General features: G+C 47.5%; 1 protein-coding gene across 2 annotated transcripts; it reads right to left on the bottom strand.

Annotated features, from left to right (window-relative positions):
• Positions 1 to 1,233: 1,233 nt before the first annotated feature.
• On the bottom strand, positions 1,234 to 26,883 carry UBE2D2 (ubiquitin conjugating enzyme E2 D2). Of its 2 annotated transcripts, none has more exons than XM_038150027.1 (7): positions 26,727 to 26,883; positions 18,017 to 18,080; positions 14,422 to 14,453; positions 14,254 to 14,331; positions 14,060 to 14,165; positions 4,412 to 4,505; positions 1,234 to 2,890 (listed from the first exon to the last, which is right to left on the bottom strand). In XM_038150027.1, exons 1-7 carry the CDS (start codon positions 26,748 to 26,750, stop codon positions 2,845 to 2,847), a joined length of 444 nt encoding a protein of 147 aa, XP_038005955.1. In that variant the 5' UTR covers positions 26,751 to 26,883; the 3' UTR covers positions 1,234 to 2,844. The 2 variants fall into 2 exon arrangements, with proteins under 2 accessions (XP_038005955.1, XP_038005954.1); XM_038150026.1 differs by lacking the exon at positions 26,727 to 26,883 and adding an exon at positions 25,981 to 26,215.
• Positions 26,884 to 27,303: the final 420 nt, after the last annotated feature.

A 27,303-nucleotide genomic window follows, 5' to 3' on the forward strand; every position in this document is an offset into this window, starting at 1 on the left:
AAAGCTAAGCAAAGGGAACCGGGCAACTTAAAATTACTAAATCAAGGTAAAAAACTGCACAGGGGTGGAAAAGGTTGATGACATGACAAGCTGAGGATTCCTAGAAAGGTAGTGACCAGAGCCCCTGGCCTTATGTGCTGGTTGACATCACAACATACTCAATGCACAGCTTCAAAGGAGCAAGATTCTCGTCCCAAAAATAGCTAAGCTGGGTCAGGTTTTCAGTTAAATGCTAAAGGCTCCTCCACCTAGTTCACAGTAAAATCCTCAACAACACATGGTCAACCCACAGGAGCTATACAGAGCACATCCTCCCATCTCAAACATGACCAGACCTGCTTTTAGTGCGCCACAACTATGGTCATGCCATCAGCAAAAAGGTCAGAACTGTTTAAACACCTCACTGCAAATGAGCTCACCCCAACGTCAGCAGATGTGTTAATGCATCCTCCAAGCTGAAGCTGTTACAGGTTCAGGACTGTTTCAGGGCGTGTGTGCTTGTTCATGTCCTGTCACCTCATGCTCATGGCTCCTGGCCCACCAGAGAGAGAAACCATTGTCCTCAGTTCCCTCAGCTGTCACTGCTGCCTCCTCTCCTTGTCTCCCCTCCCATTCGGTTTCTGATCTCTTCCAGTGACTGCCAGTTTCCAAAGGCAGCCAGATCTGCCACAGAAATCATTCCTGGGTGGCTGTTGCAAAGCAGTTAGAGAGAATTCCCCAAACTGTTCACAATCAGCGAGGCCCCTTCCCTGTAGTTCTCAGTGAGCCCAAGGAAAATCACGGGAGGGAAACTCCACCATGGCCAAGGTGTATTGGAGAGGCCAGCAGGAGCACAACGGGTCAGGCAAGGCAAGGCCATGGATGCAGGCTGGCACAAACCCCAGCCACACCGGCAGCCACCAGCTTACACTCCAGCTTTGATACCACAGGTGTTATCCAGGGCCACAGGCTGCTTCCCAGACACCAACACCCTGTGGATAACACGAGTTCCAGGTGACCCAACCCGAGTTTGCAGCCCTGCACACCAATCTCTCCCCTTCCCCTGTGACCCTGCAGTGTCCCTCAGGCAGGACACGTGGCCACGTGCTCCCTTCCTTCTCCAGAGAAGCCCTGCTGTGCCCTGGAGCTGCACTGTCCCCAGGGCAGCAGAGCAGAGCAGCAGAGGGACACAGCTCCCTGCAGGAGGGCTCGCACCTGCCCAGCACCATCGAGAGATGAGACAAGAGGAACAGATTTAGACCAAAAGCAGTGGACATTTATTCCTCGTTTGTGCAAGAGTGTCAAGATGCATTTGGGAATGGCTGGGACAGACCCTGTGGCTGGAGAGCCAGCGGCTCCAGCCTCTCCTGCCCGATGGCTTGGGTTACAATTCTACTAAGAGGAGATAAACTTGCAGACTCACCTACTGTCACACCAACGATGCTGGCAAATACACTTGTATACAAAGAAAAGTTTCAAACTACATTTTTTCACTAGATTCAAGTGAAGACTTTGTTCCAAAAAAAAAAAAAAAAAAAGAAAAAAAAAAAGACACATACAAGTACAATTTAAAACTGTATGAACATTTGCAAATGTTTAGTGCAAAGTAATTATGTAAAAGCTACATTTTATGAAAGTTTGTGCTGATGTGTTTGGTAGGTTTTTTCTTTTTTTTACCCTTTTACATCCATTTTTTTAGTTACATAAGGTTTCACTTACCTACAGTACATATGCATTGTGTTAGGTCCCATGCAAGTGGGAGTAATACCATCAGGCTTTGTAAAATGTCACTCTGATTCGCATTTAGTAAACTGCTTATTTGGTTTAACAGTCAAGTTCCTGGCACACTACACATCCTGATTTCATCTAAGTGCTCCAGCTCCTGTTTGCCTCTTCAGGTGCCTTGTGTGATGCAAACCAAACTGCTTCACGACTTCAGCCCAAAAAGTTTTTTGAGAGAAATCCACCGTTAGTTTAAGCCTGTAACAAACTGCTCTGAAAATTAAAAGCCTATTCACACAAAGTTATATGTAATGACTGTAGTAATCAGTTTATTACACAGATTAATTCATTCTTGAACGTACAAGCTCCAGGGGAGCAGTTGGGTCTTTAAATACACACAAGTTTTCTGTCATATGGATTTTTTTTTTTTTTACCCTTACATCCAGAAAGACCTAAGCAGTTAAAAAACTTAAGAAAAATAAGAGCTATTAGCTAGGTATTAACTGAGAAACCACATACAAACCAAAAAAAGTATGAAGGGAGGGAGAGAGTTGAAACAAATCAACATCACTTGATGCACTAATAGCTCCAATCCATTTAAATGGTGACCGGTTAAACTTAGACCTTAAACACAGGATGTGGGTACAGTTTCTCATTGGTCATAACATTTACCTAAGGTGTAGGTCCTTCAGAATAAAATGAATACAGAAACAGCTTCAAGTTCTTCACCTTGCTTTTCATAACTGTTATGAGTTTAAAAGGATTCCACTTAAAATCCTTCATGGATCAGCAACACTGTCCCTAGAAAATCTGAAACCCACCAGAACTCTCCCCATTCCCATTTGATTTCCCAATTTAACTCAGCAAGGAATGCTTTTAGGCTCACAAAGTTATGACTGAAGAACCAGCTTTTCACACACACACTTCTCTGCTAGGAGTCAATGTTGGTACGGGGAAATACAGTATTTCTAGTTTGTTGTTCCAAGTATGTACAACACGCAGCACTGCTGTATCAGGTAAACATGTGCACAGGGGAAGATGAGGCGTGGGCTCATAGAAAGCAGTCAAATGGAAATCAAAAGGACTTTCTCTTTCAGAGTTCCCCTATCTTTATTTGTAGAGGTTATCCAATAATTTCTTTAATTACATCGCATACTTCTGAGTCCATTCCCGAGCTATTCTGTTGTACCTGTATGTATAAAAAGAGGATTTATTTAACATGGCATCTGCACAGTACTTCAGCTCCAGCACTCTGTCTACACATGGCATGAAATCACAGTACTGTCATCAGTTTGTAAAATTTAAGAGCAAAATTAAACATTAAGCAAACAGGGGAAACAAGAAGACCCACAGTGCTTCATGGAAAAAAAGTACCTGGTGGTATTTACAACAAGAATATGAGATTAATTTTGTGATTGGAGACACATGGAGCCACAATAGGGCTGAGGGGAAAGGATTTTCAGGAAGGCTTTATCTGTGCCTCCCCCAGCCCCATCTGCTGTGTCCCTGGGGAAACTCTTACTGTGGGGTTTCCCTTGGTCATTCTGGCAAACAGATTAACATGTTCCCCCATCTCCTGCTTCCCTGCAAAGTTAAGCCCAGTACCTGCCATCAACTCATCTGCTAAACCCCAACAACCTGATTTCTTCCTACACATTTGGCTATTTTGATGGCTGTCAGGAGACAATGATTTGTCCATCAGAATCTTTTTATTCTAAAGACACAATATAATTCAATTCCCAAGAAATCTGTAGCTTTTGCACCCAAACACCCTTTACAGCCAGAGGAAGCTCAGGATACTTGTGTAAACAAAGCAGTTGTGTGATTAACTGCACTGCTGAAAGCTTCTCTCTGACAAGAGAAGGCAAGTTGTTCATGTTCAACAGAATTTGCAGAGTAAGACAGCCTGAAGTTCCCTATAGTTATGTACACCAAGTTGGTTTGGTGTTGGAATTTAGTCTGTAGACAATGTTCTTTAGCTTAAACAATCTGACAACCCACTCCTAACTAACTCTCTCCTTCATATCACTGCTCAGAGACCACCCAAGGAACAAGTCCTTCTGTTTAAACCCCAAATTTATTTCCCTATTTTCAGAAAAAAATAGGAAGGATTTCTGCACACATGAAAGTGCAGATAATCACTGTGGATTTTGTCTCCAAATATGTGCTTCTGGCCTTGCAGCTCTCAAAACCAGAAGCATAAACTGCTCCTCAAGTATGCAGTAGAGGAAGCAAATCTGTGGACTATTTTCTCTTCCCTGATCAAGTCTGGAAGGGAACAGTGAGGCAGAAGTGTTTACAACACTAAACTGTTAAAGTGTTTATTAGCACTGAAATTTCTCTATGCTTGCTGGAGAGTCCTCCTGCCCCACTTCTACACCACTGGTTCTTCCCTTCTGTTGCAGAGTGAAAGTAAAACAGGGAGTTTGTTATTTCTTTGTATGACTCCAGATCCAGAGCTGCCATGGAACAGTCTCCCGTTGGAGTAGCTTGCTCTCCCTCTGGTGGTTACATGGGATTAAAGCAGCTCAGACAGTGGCACTGGAAAGATCCCAGAGGAAAAAAAAAATCTCTAAGAAGACCACAGAGCTGTGATTTGCCTTTTTTCACTCTCACTCTTTTCCAAGAAGCAGTTCCTCTCAGTTCCCCTTCACCGTGTAAGCGTGGATTCTGCCCTGTCAAATTCCATGGGTTTTGGTTCCATACTCACTTTTCTCTATCTGTTTTGTAGATCCGTGCAATCTCAGGCACTAAAGGATCATCTGGATTGGGATCACACAACAGAGAACAGATGGACAAAAGTACTAAGGAGAGAAAAGAGACACTGAATTAGTTCCAGGACAGCTGAGGACGCCTGCAGCAGTCAGCCCATGCACTTCCTTCCCCTCCAGCCAGTAGCATCAGCAGCATTTATTTAAGTTTGCCAGGAGCACCAATCCCATATAATTCAGCTGAGGATTTTGAACAAACTCCTTTGACCCGTGAACTACACAGCTTTTCACAACCACAGTATCACAGTGAGTAACCTCCTGGATAGGTCTATCCAGCAGCAGCCTTAAATCACAAGGCAGAAGTGTTCTGCCTGAGATGGGTACCTGAGAGTGCTCTGGGAAAATATCCTTGCTTTTGCACCTGAAACTCAACTGTTCCCTAAAGAGCCACCTCACTGTTGGCTGACTTGGAGAAGCATGAATCCAAAGTCAAACAGCAGACTAGTCCAGCTGAAATGAAGGAAACAAGGGCTGTTCACAGCCACTTAAGAATCACAGAATGGTCTGGGATGGGAGGGACCTTGAAGCTCATCTTGTTCAAATCCCTGCCGTGGGCAGGGGCACCTTCTAGCAGCACAGGCTGCTCCAAGCCCCATCCAACCTGGCCCTGAAGATCTGTTTAAAAATAAGATGGTCTTGCAGTGAATTGAGAGGCCGAATTATTTTCCAAGCATAAAGAAAACTGAGAAGGATTTAGTGTAGAACACCAAAATGACCTAAGAATCCCCAGCTCCTTGCACTTGTACGGATGACAGAGCCCCAGAATTGGAGTGTTTCACTATAACTACAGAGTGGATGTATCCCAGAAGGCACATCCCCCTCGGCAGAGTGACAGCCCTCATCCATACAAGGAGCCAGGACGCTGCTGCAAAGCCACAAATAGCACACGGACATTCCTACACTCGCTGCACAGGAGAAGGGAGGAGAAGGCAGCAAGTTATAAGCAAACATATTGGGACAACACTACACCAGGCATGGCAGGGACATCTTGCCCCACTCCCGAAAATGCCAAACATTCCCTTCTCTCAGCCTGTTTGGATCAAACAGTGCCACTCCATATGTCCCTTCACCAATTGCAGCAAAGCAGTTGTCACAGTGCAGCCTCCAAGCAAGGTGCAGATGACAAGAGTGAAGAGTTTGAAGACACTAAACACGAATCTGCTCCAATTCCCAGCACTTGCAGGAGGCAGAGCTATCTATGAAAAAATGAAAGGAAACAGCATGCAGCCATAAAAACAACAAAGGTGTTAAAAGAGGTTAAAAGAGGGCCACCAAACAGATCACAGAGTGGCTTGGAATGGAAGGTCCTTTAAAGTCCATCTCATTCCACCCCCCTGCCATGGGCAGGGACACCTTCCACTAGCCCAGGTTGCTCCAAGCTCTGTCCAATCCGGCCTTGGACACTTCCAGGGATGGGGCAGCCACAGCTGCTCTGAACAACCTGTGCCAGGGCTTCACCACACTCCAGAGAGAAGATGGAAACAGCTGATACTCAGCTTTTTTTCAAATGGGGTGAAAGTGAAAGCTTTCCTTAGGTCTGAACTGCACAAATTGCTCAGTGTTGTGAGCACCAAGAACCCACAAAGTTCAGTTTTCCCACCTGTTTCTGTAGACCCTTCACTAAGGAATTACCAATTCCCAGTTCAAAGCTTCTAAAACACTCTTGGTTTGGGAGAACATATTTCTGCTTCTAGAAAAAGGAGCAAACCTCTTCTCCTTTTCCCCAGTTTTTTGCAGTGCTCTTGTGAGAGTTAAGAGCCTAATGATTCTCCACCATCAACTGACACAAGGCCCATTTACTGAGCTCCCTCTCAGTAAGAGTGTGCAGGTCTGCAGAAGCCACTGCTGCTGCACTGCTGTCCCTCAGCAAGGCAGCACACTTAGCACCTCTAGCATCAGCTGTTTTCCTCCTATAAATCAAGTGAGGCCCATGTTAGTTTTCAATGGGAACATCTCTGCCACCTCACACTGCTCAGTCAGTGCACTTTGAAAACAGCTGTTTCTCCAGCATTTTTCCTGTAGCTCATTTCTTGGTCAGACTCCACTGCTCTGGTCACTGAAGTTTCCTCAGCTGTAGGATGAGCAAGGCAGCTCTAATCTGTCCCCTGCCCTCACCAGAAGATGCAGGAAATCAAATCAAAAGTTTTCTGGTCAACTGTTGTAACTACTCCCTCAAGTTTTATCTTATCACAATCCTTTAAAAACCCAAGGACTTTCTTGGACACAGCCTTCATCAGCAGAACCACACTGCAGGTCTGTGCACTGCTCTCTGCCCACCCTCACACCCCTTCTCCTAACACCAGGAGTTCACTTTTCAGTATCACTCCAAAAACACTGAATAAAAATGGACACTATCATTTGGCTTCAAGATGCACTGCCACATTCAGCTGCTTTGATTTATTTTTCTAAGTCTTCATTATTCCAAATTATTCTCATCACACTCTTGCTGGTGACTTCACATCATTCCCCTTTTATCTGTACAGCCTTAGCAAAAAAGCATTTTTCACTACACTGGTTTAATTTTAATATCCCACTGAACCCAGCTATTTGTCCAAAATCAATTCTGCGAGTTTCTCCCAAGGCTGTCCACTAGAACACTGCACATGCACAAGTTTTAGACCAACATACAGAAAAATCCCTTGGAAAAGGCACCACCTCAAAGTTTCAAGTGCAAGGGGAAAGGGGAAGCAACCCTGACAGATGTCAGCTGTGTATCAGAGTTCTTTGATGCATCAGATAATGAGTTAAACCAACACCATGCAATAAGAGACTCACCAGGCCCCCTCCCTCTGCAATCAAGTATTAGTGCAGTGAATTCCACAGCAAAGCCTTGACATTTTCTAGTCAAATGACTACAACATTACTATCAGCCAATAAAAAGAGAATTCCCCAAAAATTTTGGAACCACAGAATTCAGCTGAATAATTACACAAGGCAGGTAAGTGACACTTCACACCTGAACAGCCTGCATGGCCATGGGCAAAGCATTATCAGCTTGGCAGAATCCCTTCAAGTCCCTCACTGACAGGGATGTGCACCTCAAGTGTGCACTCTTTGAATTCAAGTCTGAATTCTTCTCAGTAATAGCAAAATAAATTTTACTTGCCATTGACTCAAGGGATTCATCCCTTGAAATAACTCTGTACAGAATTATTTCTCATAATTCTTAGGTGTCAGAGCTGTCCAGCCACTAAGCAACTTAAACCACTGTCACTTTTGAGCTCCTTTTCACTCGAAAATTGCTTTTGTTTTGTTTTATTTCACCAACCAGGCAGCCTACTGACCTCCAACCCTTCAACTACACTCCCCATCCATCTCTGCAGACAACAGACACAATTTACCCTTCTGTGTGCTTCCTGCTGCCATGGACTAGCACAGACTCCTCAACACCAAGGAGCTGGGAGAACCAAACTCATCAAGCAAAGGGCTGCTAACAAAGTGCTTCTAGAAAATGGGCTCAGCTTCCCCACAGAGCAATGACAGAAATGCATTCTCATCAGGCACAATGATCACTGAACACTTAAGACTGCTTGAGTAACAGGCAAAATAAGGGCCACCAGTGTAACACTGCACAACTGAGATCCAGGTTCCCACTGCAAGAGTTTCCTTTACAAAGCACCTAACACTGAAATTCATGGGCAGTCTTTCTCCAGGCAGCTCCTCTGTGCAGAAAATCATGCCACTGCCAGCGTGCCAAGACCAGCTCCAGTTCCAAATGCCCAGTCCACCTCAGCAGCTGCCCTGCTGTGCTCTCACACCACCAAGCTCAGCCCACCAGCCTCGATGGGCAACTGCACCTTCCCGGTTCTGCCCCACCTCCCACTGAGCAGATGTGGATGCAAATTCCATAGGTGAATTTCACGGCTGGGTTTCCTCTGCTATGAACAGCTCAGCCTTTAGTCAGGACAATCCACGGTGTCAGCTCTCCACAGGTCCTTCCAGCACTAGCCAAATGAGCGGTGCAGAACACAATTTAAAGCCCATCTGGCTACTGGAACACCCAAATTTGGATGTTAAAGCTGTGTTAAAGCTCCTGGAACTCAGAAGTGAAGACACTCTTAAAAGCAGCTGATCCTCATCTTCCAAAACACAAACCCAAAATCACTCACTTTGTCTGCAAAGCCCGACTGGTTTAATATCCACACTCCAGCCTCTCCCTTGAGACAGGGCACCAACCACTACAGGTCCTGCTGCTTATGTCTAGCTGGAATTCCAAACAAACTTGCTCCAGTAAAGCACTCATCCATGGGGTACTGCAGAGTGAGGAAAAGCAGCTGAGGAGTCATGGAATCTCCAGCTGAATTCACAGAAGGGAGACAAATGGCACTTCTTTTTCCAAGGTAATGAGCTCCCCAGAAGAACCAGCGGGTGTGTCCTGATCCAACTGCTGTTTGCTGCAGTTACTGCCCTCCAAAAGGAGCCAGTTTAGAATCCATCTAGGAGTAAAGGTCCATCTCTAAGCAGGCACAGAGACTGCACCAACAAAGTGTTTGTTCCAGTACCAAGAAGGTGCTGAGAAGGCTGCTCTGCATGCCAGGCTGTCAGGACAGGTGACACTCCACCCTGGCTGCAGTTACACTGGAGTGTCAGGACCACATGGAGCAGCTTGGGCAGTGACACACAGCAGCTGGATGAAATGGAAGCATCAATCCCTGGCCATCATGAGTTCACAGCAAAGGCAGCAGTCCACCCCACCTGCTCTGTCCTGGGTGAGTGACAAACACTGTGCCAGGGCTTTCCAAAGAAAGGGATTTGTCACCTCCTGGAGACCAGGCCACAGGCGCTGGCAGACAGGGCTGTGCTTCTGGCCCAGCCCAGTTTCTGAGTGAAAAAGTAACCATTTGTCAGTTCAGGTTTGACTGAGCCTGGTAGGCTGGGAGACACCTCTGCCAGCAGAAATGGGAGCTTTGGAGATGCCAGGCTGCTGAGGAATTGTTACTTCCATTCTGAAGGGTTTATCCAGCTGTCCTGCTTCTCTCACCAGCAAGGGCTATTTTGTTCCTCATCAGCCTGGCAGCCTCCACATCAAGGTTCACTGCTCCTTCCAGGAGTCAGGTTTTTTCCTGATTTTGAAGAATATTCTCCTACACAATCACTGTTTTTGAGTTTCAGGCCCCAAACCTTTGAAACTTGAGACGTGTAGTTGTCAAAGCTTTGTCAGTACTAACAGATGTTAAGCTTGCAACATTCAGCACTGGAAACACCACTGAGCAACAGGTTCAAATGCCTGGCTCCTCTCTGTGAACAGGCAAGATGCATCCAAATAAATGAAAGGAACTCTGGCCTCTGCCTGAGTTAAATCCTATTTCTTAACCACAACCCCATTTCCAACTCCTCCAGCCATCTTCCCCAGCCTTACAGGAAGTGTACCTTTAAATCTGAGCAGTTTTAACTTCTGGCTTCAAAGCAACTTGCATTCCTGCTAAGTCAGTTCAACAATTTCTGGTGACAAAAGAAGAAAAGTTAAGCGTTGCCCAGTGTATCCCAGACTGGTTGAGGCTGGAAGGGACCTCTAGAGATTATCTTCCCTCAAGCAGAGCCACCTAAGACAGGCTGTCCATGACAATGTCCAGGGGCTTTGGAGTATCTCTGAGGTGGGACAGCCCACAGCCTCCCAAGGCAGCCTGTGCTGGTGCTCAGCATCCTCACAGTAAAACTACAACATCAAGCGTTTCCTGCTGTTCAGAGACCCTCCTGTGCTTCAGCTTGTGCCCACTGTCTCTCGTCCTGTCACTGGGCACCACTGAGCAGAGTCTGGCTCTGTCATCTCCACATCCTCCCTTCTATAGACACTGATAAGATCCCCCTGAAGCTCCTCTTCTCCAGGCTGAACAGTCCCAGCTCTCAGCCTGTCCTGCTAAGGGGAGATGTTCCAGTCCCTCCATGGCATTCCTGACCCTCACTGGGCTCTCTCCAGTACATCCACACTTTCCTTGGCTGGGCAGCCCACACTGGACAATGCTCCAGGCACAGCTTCATCAGCACCCGACAGAGGGAAAGGATCACAGCCCTGCTGGCACCACTCCTCCTAGCACAGCCTTCCCTGGAGCAAGGACAGCTCCTGGGAAGCTGCTCCAGTGGCTCCATTACAGTTGTGAGAGTTGAAATATAAAATGGGTATTTCCCTCAGAACCCCAACTCAGCTCAGCTGGAGACACTGACCCATGCTCTGTGACAAAGCCACCCTCAGTTATGTGGTAAAGCTGCAATGGGCAAGCTGAAAACCAAGATGATCAGAATCCAACTTCCTGATTTGGAAAATGGCACTGTAAATGTCCAGTTCAATCTCTCAGAACTATTACTTCTAGCAAGTCTTAGTGAAGTGATTCATGAAGAGAAACATCACAGAAATCCTCACTGCAGCAGGGATGGGAGTCTGGGCAGTGGGAGCTGAAGCCCTGCATGAATGAGGCTGAGGTTACCACTGCCCTCCCAGGGCCCTCCAGCACACTCACACAGGCTCCATGATTTATTCCTTACAAAACATGGGGAGAAGTGGGACAAGACAGCAGATTAGTCCAACCTTTACTGCAGAAGTGCTTTAGTTCAGGATTAACTCTTGCACAGCCACTTGCCAAATTCAAGAGAAAGAGCATCTCCCCCCCCCCAAAATGGCTGAGAAAAGCTGTAATGATGTTAAAACACTTCATATTCTCCTGCTTCAGGCAACAGGGATTCTTATTTATGCAGACTTGAAGATAATGTTTTTAATTTAAGCCTACACATTCTGCTTAAGCCTTGGAGTTCAAATTACCCACCACGGTGTGGTTAAGACTGTATTTTGAGGTTATTTATTCTCCAGTATGTATTCTTGAGGGAACACTGAGTTCAGAATTACTAATATAAGCAAATCAGCTGTTGTACTGAGACAGTCACTGCTATTCTCCCAAGTTTTAACAATTGTAGGAGGGATAGAAAAAAACCCCAAAATGCCAATCACCTTTATCATAACCACAATTTTTATTCAATTGCTTACAGAGGGCTGGCTCCAGAGAGTGAGGAGCCAAGACCCCTACCTTAACCACTGAACTGGAATGATTAAATAGCACCGATATAATTTTTCAGTCTTTCCACCAGAAAGTGGCACTTTGAACCCACAGGAAGTCAGTGCACACCCCTTCCCCTCTCTCCTTGCAGGTTAAGGTGAAAAACATCTTCATGTACCACACATTAACTGTGAGCATAACAGTGAGCTGCTGATAGTGCTGCCTGCCAGCTGCCTCAGGAGGAAGCTGTGCATGATAAGCTCTTTCCTACAAGGGCTGTTTCTACTCTTCCCAGATTTCTCAATCAGTAGGAAGTACATTTTTTCATAGCTGTGCTCTAAGTTATCTGCTTACAGATTTTAAATTCAAACTGCTTGCTCCCAGTTTTAAATTCAAACTGCTTGCTCCAACTTAAAGCGTGGCCCAATTTAGGAAATACGCTCAGAAAGCTACATTACAAACAATAAACTGATGCTTTGAAAGCGGTGTGAGCTTATTGCTGAATGTTTTAAGTCTTACTGTTCACCCCAAATTACCTAAATCCAACAATTTTTCCTGCTAACAACGCATTCAGTCTTTGATAAGGCTGATCAGTTACTAGAAAGCTGAAATATCCCTGAGATCTGTCACAACACACTGTAATCTGAACACAAGATTTCAACCCCAAAAGATCCAAGCTGCATTTGTGGACTTTATTTCCATTTGTTCAAGATGGGTACTTCCCCTAAGTATCAGTTCTCTGCTTCTGAAGTCTGCCTTTTGACAGGGCATCCCTGTGATTCTGAGGCAAGTATTCCTAAAAAGCCACCCCTAGGAATTGGCTTTGTTGTTTTAATTCCTTCAGTAAATGCAGCCCAAGGGAGCTGGGACAAGATTTTCTCCCAGGTTAGAAGAGTGTGGATGTTGTGCTGTGTGCAGCAGAGTGTGGGCATTCAGCAGTGAGAACTGATCAGCACTACAGAGCCCCTGAAGCCAGGAGGGAGAGGGGCACTGGAAGGGGCAGGTGGCACAGAACAGCCACCCTGATCCCACGGCTTATTCCAGCTGAGTCACAAGGATATAGTTTGAAAAGGATAAGAAAAAAAAGAGTTCAAAGCAGAACACAGAGGGAGACTGAGATGTTAAAGCATACTGCAAATGTATTTGGGCAGTAAAATTAACACTAGGATGTACTTTCTGAGTGATTAAAGCTGACAGCCTGGACCAGCCTCTTAAATTCTTGCCCCATCTTCTCCCAATTGTCCTAATTCCAATCTATCTTCCAGTATTTTCAATCATGCTGTCTATCACCCCACCACCCATCTGGTCACTTCAGATTCCCTAAAACAATGCAGCATTTTCTCCAGTTAAGCAGCAATTAAATCAAACCAGACCAGACATCAGTGCTTGGGGCTAATTTGGTGCTTCTAAGAGCTGCCAGTACTGACTGAGAGTACTTGTAAGGAAACTGCAGCAACCTGACAATCATTTTTTCTTCATTGACACAATTTTTTTCAGATTTTTCAAGACTTTGAGCCTTCTGCCCAAGAAGATTCACTTCTGACAAGAGACAAGAAGATACTGGTTTGCCTTTCCATCTGCTTCTGCAAATGCCTTTAGCTGGACAGAGAAGGTGGGAACTTCTGTGGGTTCAGGGAAAGGCAGGCAGTGATGATGTCCAAGGGATGTACCAGGATCACCTGTCTGAACAGGAAGTGCCTGGGAACATCACATGTAGTTGGAGAGAAGGACAGGCAACAGGAGAGCCTCAGAGCAGGGGCACTGTGAAGGACAATGTAATCAATGTGACAATTGCAGCATTTGATTACAAGGACAGCGTGAAGCTACAGAACACAAGGGTCAAGACATGATCATGCACAGGGTAGATTCCAAATATTCCTAAACAGCCAGGGCTAGACCTAAGCTTAATCCACACTTTGTAAATCTACAGTTTCAATAGCAAAAATAAAAAAATGCAGCCTGTGTCTTCTTTCAAGATGTTTAAAGACTCCTATTTATATTAAATATGAATACTGCTTTACCAGACAAAGGCTAAATTCCAGTACCTCACAAGCTAAGACAGTTCACAGGGACCAAGATGCTATTAGCTAATTATTTTAGATTGTTCAAGCTAGGCAAGTTTTAAACCATGTTTCAGTAGTCCACATCACTGGAAGCTCTGTTAAAAAATTACCAACATGGAGTTCTGATGCTCCCTTGAAAGAGAAATTCTTTTTAATAAGACAAAGAATTAGCAACTTCATTGTTTTTTAAAAGCCACAGCTGCTCCCTTACGTATTTACTCTGGGCATATCTTGAACATTAAGGTCTTCCATTGTCATACACTAGGTTTTATTTTATATATATTTATATCTAATTTTAGCTGAAGTGTTCTGAGGTGAGGTGGCAGGAGTATGTACTCAGTGTAGTAAGACTTATCTGATCCACTGGCAAAGCTGAGGAGTCTCCCTGGATATCCTGAGCATGCCATGCTCAGGACTTGGCTGCAAGCTCCACGTAGAGTCACAGGACAGGTGGATTCCAGCAGGAATGCAGCAGTTTTTACATCCCAAATCAGTACTTCATTTCAGCAGAGTAAAATGAAATTAGCATTGGAGGTACCTTTTGAAATAGTTAGTGCTGGGGACCACTGTGATCGTAGAATATCAAGACAAATGCTGCCATTACTGTTAATATTTGGATGATAGATTCTTGTTGTAAATGCAACCTGCAGAAGAAGGAAAATTTCAGTGCAGGCTCAGAAATATACATCACATCGCATGGTAAAGGATAGATTTATGGCAGAAGCCACTCACCTTAGGTGGTTTGAAGGGATAATCTGTCGGGAAGTGAATTGTCAAGAAAAATACTCCACCTTGATAGGGACTGTCGTTCTGTTAATGAAAAAGAATCATTGCAGCTTGAGGAGTTACTACAAGACCACCAGTCAAAAAAGCCATCAACATCAATTCTCTCATACTTACTGGTCCCATTATTGTAGCTTGCCAATGGAACACTGAAAAAGAGAGAGATTTACTTCAGTTTGGAGAAGCTCAAGTAATGATCTACTTTCTTCCAGACAAAGCAGCACAGAAAAGAAAAGTCTATTTTAAAAACAAAGCCTTGTGAAAGGCTGCAGGGAAGTGAGCCAAGGAATTAAAGAGAGACAGAGCAAAGCATTCCATACTCTGCAGTCCTCACTCCAGGACTGCTGTGGTACCACACACGTCCTGCAAAAAATCACATTACAATAAAAACCCACATAGTTCTAGGCAACTTTTTGGGCTCAAAATTGTGAGCTTAAACTTTGTCATTTCTAATGAATCAGCACCCACGACTGCCCTCTTCAAGCCAGCTACAGCAAAGCTCCGGGATGAACTCACACCTGCTCTCCTCCTCAGACCTGTGACACACAGGGGAAGCCCAGGCTCTGTGTGAACCAAACCAGTGGTGTCCTCACAACATTCAAGCATCATCTCCACAGAGGCCTCAAGAGTTCACTAAAGCAGCAGAAAGAGCTGTCCTAAGAGAATGCAGGAATGATAGTCTGCCCCACACTTGGAGCAGGATGTGCCGGGACACACTCCAGGTTAAATGGACAGAAGTTATTCCTCACTTGTATGCATCTGCCCGAGAGAACTTTCACCTGGTAACACAGAGGATCTGTGAAGAATGTTGCTGTGATGGGAAGGAAAACAGTCAAAGCTGATAAGTCTATAAGAGGCACAATGGGGAGCTCTCAAGGTTCCTGTGTCTCCACAGGCTTCAGTGCCTGTGCAAAGAGCACCAGCCTAGGAAATTATTGGTGAATTAAGACTGTGGAAGCTTTCCTTAGCATGGATGTCACCTACATAGCACCTTCAGAACTGGGGAGCTGTAGATGATGGCAGGAAAGAAGGAAGTCCTCAAGACAGGAGATGAAGCCACGTGGAAGTGTCTGTGCCTCGCTGGCACCTGGTGCCCACAGCTGCCAGGGCTACCTGGGCCAAAAGCAGGAGTGGTACTACCTGTTCTCATCTAGCACGAGCAGTTTTTAATTACTCATGGTACAGGCACTACAGCTCAGAATGATCTCATACAAGGAAGGAGGAAAAAAGAGTGGGAGTAGTTCTGCAAGGCCAGGGGAGAAGAGCGTTGGGTTGGAACAGGTTTGTTTTAATCTACTCCTACATTTCTACAGGAATGTGTAACTTTCTATACACTTCAGCACTGCTGAGTAGCTCAGAAATGATTCAGAAAGATCTTAGCAGCTCATTTTTTCCTTTTAAAAAGGATACCTGAGCTTAGAGTTCTCAGCTTTAACAGAGAGAGAGGATTTCAGTACTTAAATATTCACTCTCTCAGGAGCCTGGCTTTGAGAAACTCTGCATCCAATGAAGAATTAGGAACCAAGACAGCAGCTCACATGTAGCATTCACCCATCTTCAAGGGGTTCAGACAGTTCCCCAAGAGCTCCCTGTCACCTGCAGCAGGACAGGGAGAACCATGGAGGAGAGGACAAAGAGGCAGCAGAAATCCTACAGGAGATTGCAGCAAATCCCAACAAAACCAGTAAACATTTCACAGATCCTGATGAGATTCACTGTGGTTGCTCTGCAGAGTCACCACTGAAAAGAGAACCTCAAATAACCAACGATTCCCTTAAACCCAACAAAACCCAGAAATAAAAACATATCCATAGGCAATCTCAACTTTTTGAAAGCTACAAGGGAGGTTTGTGTTTCCTCCCACTCAATGCCCACCCCAGACTTGGCTGCTTGTTTAACCGAAGCTTTAAATCCTGGTAACATCCAGGACAAGTCTGGTGAATGCAGAGATGGATTTGTCATGCAGAGCTCATTCCAGATGATTCTTTCCTTCGGAATCAGCCAAACAGGTATTTACAAAGGCAGGGGGCTGTTGGCTTTCGGTAGGTAAGCACAGGTACATGTTGGAAAAGGCTAAGCCACTGGAAGCACACCAACATCATCCAGTCCCCAGCACATTTCCAAAACACAGGCCAGAGGTGGGTGGAAGAAAGCTAAAACTACATTGCCAGGAAAATCCCATTCCTACAGTTCACAAGGCAGGAACAGCCCTTTACTTTCTGAGGTTCATGAACCCCAGGGATGAGAAGCTCATAGCTGGGGACAGTTTGTATCAGCTGGAACAGCCACAGGACAGCACTTTGCAAGCACAGCATGTCCTGAACTCTGGGAAATGTCGCTCTGACAAGGCAGCTGCAGCAGACCTGGAGCACAGGGACCTGGGAGAAGGCACCTTTCTGTTGCTGCCACTGCTATCCACTTACACACATCCACATTGTGGCTCTCAAGAACAAAAGGCTTTCATTAGAGGTCTTTCAGAAAGGTGGCACCAGGAGAACTGAATAGTACTTTAAAGCTTTCTGTATCAGTAGTAACTTTCCATTCTCAGCCTTCACCAACTTCTGTTACCACCTCCTCTGCCAGACAATCGTCATCACCTTTGATAAGGCTTTGGAAAACACAAAGTAGTTTATCATGGCACAAATCACACTTGCTAATTTAAGGGAATAGAAGCCTCTGACTGGCTCTCCATCTTAGTCATTTCTTGTCTATGAAACTACAAACCTCTTTGAAATATTATTTGGAAAGCAGAAATAGGCTGTGAAGTAACTACTGCTAAACACCCTCAAAACCAAGCTGGGCTTCCACTCATTTGGAAGAGCTGCTGAACAGGAACGTTCCCACCAATTTCAGTATTTTTACCTTCAGGTTTCAAGTGCTTTTTTTAAATGTAGCCCTACATTTATACAGGAATGTGTAACTTTCTGTAAACTTCAGCACTGCTGAGTAGCTCAGAAATGATTCAGAAAGATCTTGGCAGCATTTTTTCACTTTAGAAAGGAGACCTGAGCTTAGAGCTCCCAGCACAGAGAAGGAGGGTTTCCCTGCTTCCCTCTCCCCTCTCTCAGGAGCACGGATGCTTTGCTGACATCACTTGTCAGACCACACTGCACAGCAAATTCAGTGTGTGCTGCTTAGGGGGCACTGCAGTCACAGCTGCCAAGGGTTCTCAAGGAGCCTTTTCCACTGCCAGAGCTGCTACAGAAAGAATGTGAGCACACAACAGAGCAATAACTCCCAGTCACTCCCCAGGTGAACAGACTTGAACAGGACAGCCAAGAAGATCGTCTGAGGCTGTCCCTTACACAGGACCTGGCAGGACATGCTGATTTGAGCACAGTTTGCAGACACCATGCATAGTTTAGATATCTGAGTTCAGAAGGCTGTGGGCAGCTGCTTGCTGGTTTGACCACAGAGCTGAGGTTTTCCAACACCACCCCCCAGGAGAATTCCAGAACAGTTAATTTAAAAGGCATAATTTAAGATGTGCATTGAGTTGTTCAATCGATAGAGTGGGAATAACACCACTGGCACACAAGAAAGGTGTAAGAGACACAGAACAGCAGCAAAATCAAGATCAGGAGGTGGAGTATTATCTAGTATTTTAAAAGAAACAGAAGGCTTCTCCTTGCTGAGGAACTGGACATCCCATTTCAGAAGGAAAAGGAAAAACATGGGAGAGGGCAGGTGCTTGCTGAGAGCAGATACTTACTGTCATCCCCGACAGGCCCTGCTGAACACTGTGCTGGAGGATCACGTGCCAGGTCGTTCAACTCCTAAAAAACAGGAAGAGTTTGTTTCACTTGATTTCAAAAACAACCATGTCATTGCTCAAAGGCTGCTAGGGGCACTCTGGCAGCACCACAGAACTAATAAGCAGGACTCTGGAAAGTCAAGTTGCATCTAAAAGCCAGGAGACACACGTGGCACAGGCCTCAGTGACCTGTCCAGGCTCTAGAGCCCTGAGTCACAGCAATCCTCATGTCACAGGGTTGCCAGGTCTGCCTGCACTGGTCCCAAGTATTACCACGGTACTGGATCTTCCACCAGCCCTGGGTCACAGAGAGATAAGATGGCCTCAATCCAACAACTCAGTATCAGCCTTATTTTATTCCCTCAGTTGTAAGAGTTCCAGTGCTGCTCCAGCTACAGTGATCCAGTTTATCACCTCCACAGCCAGCCTGCAGCACACACAGCTCCCATAACCTGGGGCTGTCTCACCTCCACATCAGTGACCATGGCTGGAATGGAATAGAACACAAGACCTTCCGTACCCACCCACCTCACTGAAATCCCCCACTTTTCCAGGGCTGTGTCAGTCAAATTCTCCTCTGAAGAAATCCTATGATGAGTCTGAACAGGCCGAGTAACTCACAGTACACCTGAACTACACTATTTTGCTTCAGTTTGAAGCAGAATTTCAGCACAGCTCAGAGTTACTGTTACCAGTAATTCACATCAGCCATTTGCTCAGGAAGTGGATGTTTGGTGGAAAGTGCAAACAGAGTAAAACTTTGAAGTCAAACTTTACCTGCTCCATTTCTGGCTCAGTCACTGACCTGCTTTGCATGATAGGCCTGACCATATCACCATTTTTCTCTGTGAACTCAGTCTAGAAAGCTGAACACACATCAGATAAGGATTACAACTATTATCTAGTGCTCAGGAAACACTCCCATGCTGTCCCTCGGCCATTGTATGTTCAGCTTTTCACCTCCCAGAACAGTCCAAGCTGGAGTCTCCATACCAGGCTTTTGGCAGACAAAACATGTAAGTACAATGATTAAGTCAAGCTGATTGCAGGAATGGAAGAAAATTTGCTATTTAATGGCCTTTTGTTATTCACAGGCAGTGATTAAGCTTTTGCACAGATGATCTCTGGGAGTTCCAGCTTCTACTTCCCAGGAACTGGGAGGCCACCACTAACCAAACCCACAAGACACAAATGCTGCCTCACATCAAACACCTAAATCTGTGGATTTCCCCTTCCAGATGCAGCGCCCCAGAAAACTTCACAGGCCCTGACACACACACACATTTGGGTTTTGCCCTCAGCAGCTTCCAGCTTCTAGAGAGCCCTGCTGGAAACCTCCTTGACTTGACACCAGACTATGGAAGCTTTTCTAGTGCTCCTGCTGGGCTTTTTCCACTTGATGTTCAGCATGGACAGGAACACACACTGAGCATGCAGCATCCCTCCTGGAGGGGGAGAGAGCATCCCCAAGTGTCCTCCAAAGGCACAAAGCCCTTTGGAGTGGCTTCAGCACCCTGAACCACCAGGGCAGCACAGGAACGTGCAGAAACCCACACACACCTTCCTCAGGGACGGTCTAGTCATGGCCACAAAGAATGAACTGAGTCTACACACAACAGGCATGAAAACTTTAAAAGAGCAATGTATCTGCTCTTTCTAAAGGTGTATGGAATACAGTCCACTTCCAGATATTGGACTCATTTTCTGGAAAAAAACTATTTAATGATATTGTATTCAAAACCCCAAACACACAATTGAAAAAAAATACTCCTTACCACTTTTCATCCCATTGTATGCATCAATACTATACATCCACATGACCCAGAAGGCACAACTGTAAGAATCCATGTTTTCCATGCGTGACCACAACCTACCATGGATGATATTTTTGAACACACACAGCATGCACCTTCCCTGCTATAAAAGGGAAATAGTTACAAACATGAGCTTGGGCACACATTCTATCAGCCAGCAGAATACACAGCTCCCCCTACAGCTGCTGCCCAAATGCACCAACCACTTCAAACTGCACATAAGAGGGACCACAAGGTAAGTAAGTCTCCAGGAGACACAGAGGCAGCAGTTAAGTTCAGGTAGTAGCAGTTTCTCCTCAAAATACTATTTCATTCTCTACACATTCACTTCCAGGGAGATTTCTGAGTTTTCTGAAGCCCTGGGTATTATCTCAGTACAAAGTGATGACTTACAACAACCACTTGTACCACTTGTCTCAGTGACAATGTGGCATTTCAGGTTCTGCTCCATAAATTCACAGAGTGATACATCACAGATAAAAAGGTCTATGTAAAAAAAAAAACAGCGTGTAAGTTCCTTGGGCTTAAAGTATTGCACCAACTCTCAATTCAAGCCCCTGCAGCACAAAACTTCCCAAATTTTGTAGAACAGCTTGGAGAACAAGTTCAGCTCCCCCCCTTCACCCCTCAAGACTCCTCTGGAGTGCAGGCACCAGCTGCTTCTGCCTACAGGAGAGGCAAACACAGCCCTGGATTTCCTGGAAGAGCACAGATAAGCCCTTCAACATTCCGTGCCATTCCCTTCCAGCTGCTCTAAGACTCTCACCACACCTGCAAAGCCAAGCTCAGGAACAGGAAAGGAGCAGCTCACGGCTGCATCTGCCCAGGCAGCACAGAGAGGAGCACTCACAGCTGCTGCACAGAGTCAGGCTCCTGTCCCAGAGGCTGCTCTGCCTTTTGCAGGCTCCTGGGCAGTTCCTGAGGTATCATGAGCATGACACCAGACCCACTGAGGTCCTGGCTTCCAGCTGTTGCTGAGGGACTCTGAGAACCAGCTGGTTTCTGTACTCAGAACAAACGACTCTGCAGTTCCCATAAAACTGGAACTCATAACACAGGGAGGATTCAGTTACAGTTTGGTATCATCTACAACCTGAATGTAATGGATCCCAAGTTGCCAAGCCCACTGTTTTCCCCTGTGATCCCAGAAGTCTTGCTGGTCCATGATCAAGACTGACCTTGACCACACTGATATTAAACCAAAACCTGAAGAAAGCCATAGCACTTTCCACTCCAGACAGTTTTGGATCCTTAAGCACATGCAGGTTTTGCTTCAGGAATTCACAAGCAGCCTTTAGATCAAGTTCCAGTTCGAGTTACTCAGCTCCCAGGGCTGCCTCACCCTGAGCTGGCCTTCCAGCTGAAGGCATCTTACAGAATTTGAAGTTTCTGCCATCTCCCCTAAGCAAAATTCCCCAGGGCTGGGCCCACTGCTGTGGATCCTACCATTAACCTGACCCATCCCACAACTCTTAATGAGTCCCTTAGCAAAAATGAGGAAGTGGAAGAACGCCACAAAGCAAGGTTCAAGGTGTCCTGCCTAAAGGCCAAGATGAACAAAACTACTACCATTAAATCCACACAGGGGATAACCTAAAAGCTACAAAATTCTCACAAGAAACTGACATTTAGGTGCAAAATCCAATTTAATCATGATCTTAAGTTCCCAACAAATCAATCCCTACTCAGGGGTCCCAGGAAAGCATTTTAAGGAAGGTGGAATGTGCTTACACCACAGATCCCCCAAGCTTTCCAAGTCATGGCAGGCATCAGCTGCCAGCGAGGCCTCGAGGCTCACAGGTAAACCAGTGCCACCAGCCTTGCTCAGCCCCACACCACCTCATCCCTACCCTCCTCCTGTTCTGTTTCCAGGGGCTGGTACAGTGCCTTTAAAGCATACCTCAATGCAGGCATCCAAACTGCACGAGAAGCTTTCAAAAAACTCAAACACAAATGGTTTAAGTCTTATAAGTTTAATCCTGCACATGTTTCAAGTTATAATTATCAACTCCAAAGACATTTGTTAGTGAAGTTCCAATTTGCTCCTCTAGACAAATCCCTCCCCAGCCTAGCACACTCCTGGTAAAACCTGCTCTGGCCAAAAGATAAGACTAGTTTTAAGGATTAAGCTAATGCTAATACAGCCTTCAGTAAGAATAACCAACATAACTGGCAACATCAAGAAGCCAATCAGGCAAGTAAAAAGCCAGCATGCCTTTTCTTTTTTTTTTTTTTTTTTTACAAGCCAGCTCCAGCAATTTTAGTAAGCCTTGGTATACAGCAGAGCTCCTCAAATCCACTCCAACACACTATCTGTATTCCTCTGGATTATCCACAGTCCTCTTAGCTTGAACACCGTGGGCTTTCCACTCTGCTCCAGCCTGAGCTGCTTTCACACTGTACATTACTGAGAGACCACATGAGCTTGATTATAAACCTAATTTCTGCCTCAGGTTGCTGCTGTAAGTGAAATAAGCTTTTCATTTGCCTCTAGCAAGTTCATTTGCCTGAAGCCCCTGAACCCTTCAGCAACAGGCAGTGTAGGGAGATGTTACAAAATCTTGACTTATGTAACCAAAAAGGAACTCATAGCCACTTTAGCCATGAATTGTTCCCAGCTCCCAACAGAGTAAAGCAAGCAATGGGGAATGAGGGCCAAAGTCGATTGATCACACCCTGCCTCACCTCAGGACCACGGCACAGAGCAGCTGCCAGCTCCCTGCGCAGGGCCAGCAGGGCAGGAGGGTGGGAAAAGCCTGTGCCCCTTCCCTGGGCCAGCAGCATCTCCCTGCCAAGTGCCAGGGCTGTATCCAGAGGCATTTCCCTGTGCTCTGCTCTCCACCTGCCCGGCAGCACTGGGCAGGAGGCAGTGTCACCCACGGGCACCAAGGTCAGACCAACAATTCCCTACCATGTCCATAGGTGCTCTCCCACCCACAGGACTGTCATTCCAGAGCATCTGCCACTACAATTAACAGAAGCATTTTAATCCTTTCGATAAAAACTGCTTTTGCAATGCTGGAAGGTGCTCAGATCCCCCAACTCCGACTCCTCACAAGACTCTGCGGAAGTCAGAAGGCAAGTGAGCAGCATGAGAAGTCATGAAACACAGCTACAGCCAAAGTACATGTTATAAACAAGCTCTGATGTAACTGTCACCTTTCTTTTTTATTTTTTTTTCCAAAGCCTGAACAGGAAGAAGACCAAAGCAATGTGTAACTTCCTCCTGGTGTAGAATCTGAGTATCAAAACACCTCTCTAGCTAACAGAAGCTGCAGCAGCGTTCTCTGTACACAAGCTCTCCAACACAGATGGGCTGTGCTGGCAGCTCCACGCACGCAGCGAGAGGCCCAGCGGAAGAACCCAGTTGCTCCCACTGGCTGCTGTACAGAACCGGCAGCACAGAAATAACACCAGGTCTGCTCAGCACAGGTAGCACAAAGACAACTCTGACCACCAAGGCTGCTCTGCACCCTCGTCCTCACACATCCCACCCACAGGCACTGCTCCTTGGGGCAGAAGTGATGCCTAAGCCTCTCTGGACTGCAGGACTACAGCAAGTACTACCCCCGTGTTCCACAGCTACACTGGAACAGCACTATGGAATTCAGTTTAGCTGCCTGGTTTTTGGCCCTACACATTATAAGCAGTAGTAATTCCAATTCCTCTGCTACAGAAAGTGTTTTACTTGAGCAGGGCTCAAGCACAGCTGCTGCTTTCCCTTCCCCCTCACCCGCAGATCACACAGGGGAACCCGTGCAAGACAATGAGCCAACCTTTTCCTTGCTTTCCCATTCAAAGAACTCCAAACGGTGCCCTAGTTATCCACTTAGAGCTACTGCATTCTCTAAAGATAAGCAACACAGGTGGGGATGTGGCTGAATCCAAAGGGTTTTGGCTTAAACCTTAAAATGGAAGGCCCTCCTGCACATCCCTCCCAGGCTACCCTTGGATTGCTTCACACTGCTTTTCTTATGAAATACATCTAGAATAAAACAGACCATTTTTACATATATATAAGAATACCAATTCAATGACTATACTTCAGTGCTACTGACTGGAAGGACTCTGCCTGGCAGCATTGCTTATACCCCAAACACTTCTCACAAGAAAAGACTTCAAGTTTCAGACCCATGATCCAATAAAAGCACCTGAACAAGAATTTGGAGCCACACTGCCCAAAATACTGCGGTGAGTAACACAGGCAGCAATCTGAGAGCAGGTCTCACCCAGCCTGAGCTCTTTTGGAGCATCTGCTTAGAGAACAGCTGCTGCTGTGTGCACACATGTTACCCCAGCTCGAGCCTCTGCACAATCCCAAGAGCAACTGTGCCACCAGTGACAGACTGGGACAGGCCCTGCAGGTCCCTGCGCTTCCTCACACGCCAGCAACAACACGGGCTCACTGCTTGCTCTGCCCCCTCCCAGCCCCGCCGAGTTCAACACACCAGAGGCCATTTCAGGTAACACTGTATCAAACCTTCACTCTTGGGATTTTCTCCTTTCCAAGTTCTCAGCCCCGTGTTATCCGAGGACACAAAACATTTGACAAAAATCTCATACAAAGCCTTTGTGGTTCAGTAAAAACCCCAACTGCCAAGAGCAAGAGCCAGTGGCCAGACTGAGCCGTGCACACTGATATACCATGACTGATAACACCCTTAAAAAAAAGCCAAAGCAGCAGTTTTCTCTGCCATCGTGTCTGTGCTCGACTCCACTGGGATTATTCCTACTCAATCCACATTCTGCAGGCTGCTGCTCCTGCCACAAGCTGCAGCAGCAAAGGTCAGAAACTGGCTGTCCCCTCGTTATCCTGACAGGGACGGCCACTGCACACTCCCAGAGACCACAACAAGCCTGAGATGATGATAGGAGCGCTCTGCAGGGGGTTTAAAATAGCCCGAGCGTAAACAGCCAGCCATGATTACTGAAGCAGCTACACTGAGACACCCACAGCAACTCCGAGTGCTCCTTCCAGCCCGTAGCTTCACGCCCATCCGACTTTCAAAGCATCTGGGCCGCTACAACAGGCAGATTTATTTCCCTCCCCATACACTGTTTTGTGGAAATGCTGCCTCCAGCCCCGTCATCTCCCTCTCCTCCACAGCCACCACACTCACTCCACTGAAACTTTCTTTGCAGAGCTCACACAAAACTGCTTTGGTGACGCTCTTGCTACTTTCCAAGGCTTTGAAGAGTCTCATAGCCCTACACAGTCCCCATTATCTCTCGGGATTCTTTACTCTTGAAAAGCAGCATGAAGAGTCAGTCCACAAGCACCCAACGTTAACAAAGACTCCACACATCCAGCTTTTCTCCTGTCACAAACCAGCCTGGAAATGCAAGTGCTCTCAGAGTCTTGACTCCTGACCCTCAGCATGCACTGAACTACAACCAAGCAGCCTTCCTGACTTACCTCACCCAAGATTCACCCTCCCCACAATAGCCCTGCGCTGCCTATACATGCCTAGCCCCCCACAGCCACATTTACCCTATTCAGCACCCACTGCTGAGGAGTAAGAGCTCCTCCAAAGCACCTGTGGGCCCACAAACACTGTGGAAGAGTCTTCACAATGCCCTGAGGATCACTAAAGTAAGGGACAGAACACTGCAGAGAAACAAGACTCAGCTGGAACGCAACTTCCTTATGTAACTCACTACCACATCCACAGCTGGAAAATCCAACAGTCTAAAATCACACTCCAGACACGTCTCTTCCCAGGGCTGCCTATTTCACAAGCATATGTAAGGCTTCAAGCTCTCTTCCATTTTCTTCTCCACCTGTGCTTTAACCTGATCAGTAGGACACATGAAGCTTCACAAAGCCTCCAAGGTAACCTACAACCAAAGCAGAGATGTTAACACAGACCCAACACCACACACGAAACCAAACAGGGCTACCGAGTGAGCTGTGAGGTAGTGGGTTTACAGCTGGTTCTAGGTAAAAAATAATTTACATAGTGATCAGGAGGAGAAACACTATGGAAGGGCTGTTTGCTACACCTGAACCTTGTACAGACTCCAAACTGACAGCTAGACATTTTGCAGGGAAAAGGATACAAACACTCTGCCTGAGTCACCAAGGTAATACAAGTGGACCGCAATTACCATCGAGGATTTTCTTCCTGGTAAAAGACACTGATGATCAAGCAAACATTGTCCTAGGACGGCCATGGACTGGGCAGCAGTGTTTGTTCAAAAAGCCAGGACATGGAGCACAGCGCAGCTCCCGCTCCAGGAGAAGGCAAGCTCGCAGCTTTCCCTACGAGCCTGCGGGATGACTCAGGCTGTAGAACAGCGCTGGCTCCATTAAAAGAGCAAACCACAGTACTGTGTGACAGGTTTGCTGCGCTCAGCCGCCCGACACCGCGATCCTTGTCGCTGCTGGAGGAGGCAGAGGAGCCCTTGGACACGGGGCTCCGGACGAGCCACGCCGGAACTTCCAGCGCGGGCCACGCCGCGCTCCTGGGGGCGCCTTCCTCCGGCCGGGCCGGGCCCCCGCGGAGCCGCAGCAGCTGCCGGGGCCGCCGCCGCCTCCGGCCCGGCCCCGCCGCCGGCGCCCCCTCGCGGCCCCGGCCCGGGGGCCACGTTGCTCCGGAGGGGCCCGGCCGCGGTGCAGCCCCGCGGGCGGGCCCGGCCTGGCCCCCCTCGAACAAAGCGGCCGCGGCCCCCGGGAGCGGCCCCTGCGCTGCCGCCCGGCCCGAGCCCCGCGGGGGGGAACCCGGCGGGCCCGGCCCGGCCCGGCCCGGCCTGCCCGCCCCCCCCACCGCAGGCCCGGGGCCGTGCCGGGTTACATAAGGCGAACGGGCCGGGGGGAGCGGGCCCGTGCGGGGCCGGGCCGGTTCGGCCCTTACCTTGTGGATTCTCTTCAGCGCCATTGTGTGCGCGAGGCGGCGGCAGGAGGGGCGCGGGCGGAGGGAGGGGGCGGCCCGCGGGACTATTTGCGAGGGGAGGGGGGGAGGAGGAGGAGCGCGGAGGTGGCGGCTGCGCGGGGAGGGGACGGGGAGGGACGAAGCGAGCGGAGGGGCGGGAGGGGACCGGGGCCCCCCGGGGCGGCGGGGCCGGGGCCTGGCCGGTGTCGGGCGGTGGCGGCCGCGGGCTCAGCGCTACCGCAGCTCCTCCGTTCCCTCCGCCGCCGCCGCTTTATGCGCTGCCTCCGCGCCGTCCGCGGCGGATCACTCCGCCACGCCACCGCCGCCGCTGCCCCCGGGCACCGCTCCGGTTCCCGGGGCGGAGACACCGCCGTGGCGGGGAGGGGAAGGAAGGGAGAGGCCGGGACGGGAGCGGCGGGAGGAGGAGGAGGAACAGGAGGGGGCGGAGAGGGCGGGGAGCCGCGGGGACTATTTGTCGTGCCGGCTGCCGTGCAGAACTCTCCAGAAGGGGGAGGGGGAGCGCGCGGAAGGATACGGCGGCGGCGTGAGAGCGCGCGCG

Source organism: Motacilla alba, chromosome 13, assembly GCF_015832195.1.
Source record: "Motacilla alba alba isolate MOTALB_02 chromosome 13, Motacilla_alba_V1.0_pri, whole genome shotgun sequence".
NCBI lineage: Eukaryota > Metazoa > Chordata > Aves > Passeriformes > Motacillidae > Motacilla > Motacilla alba.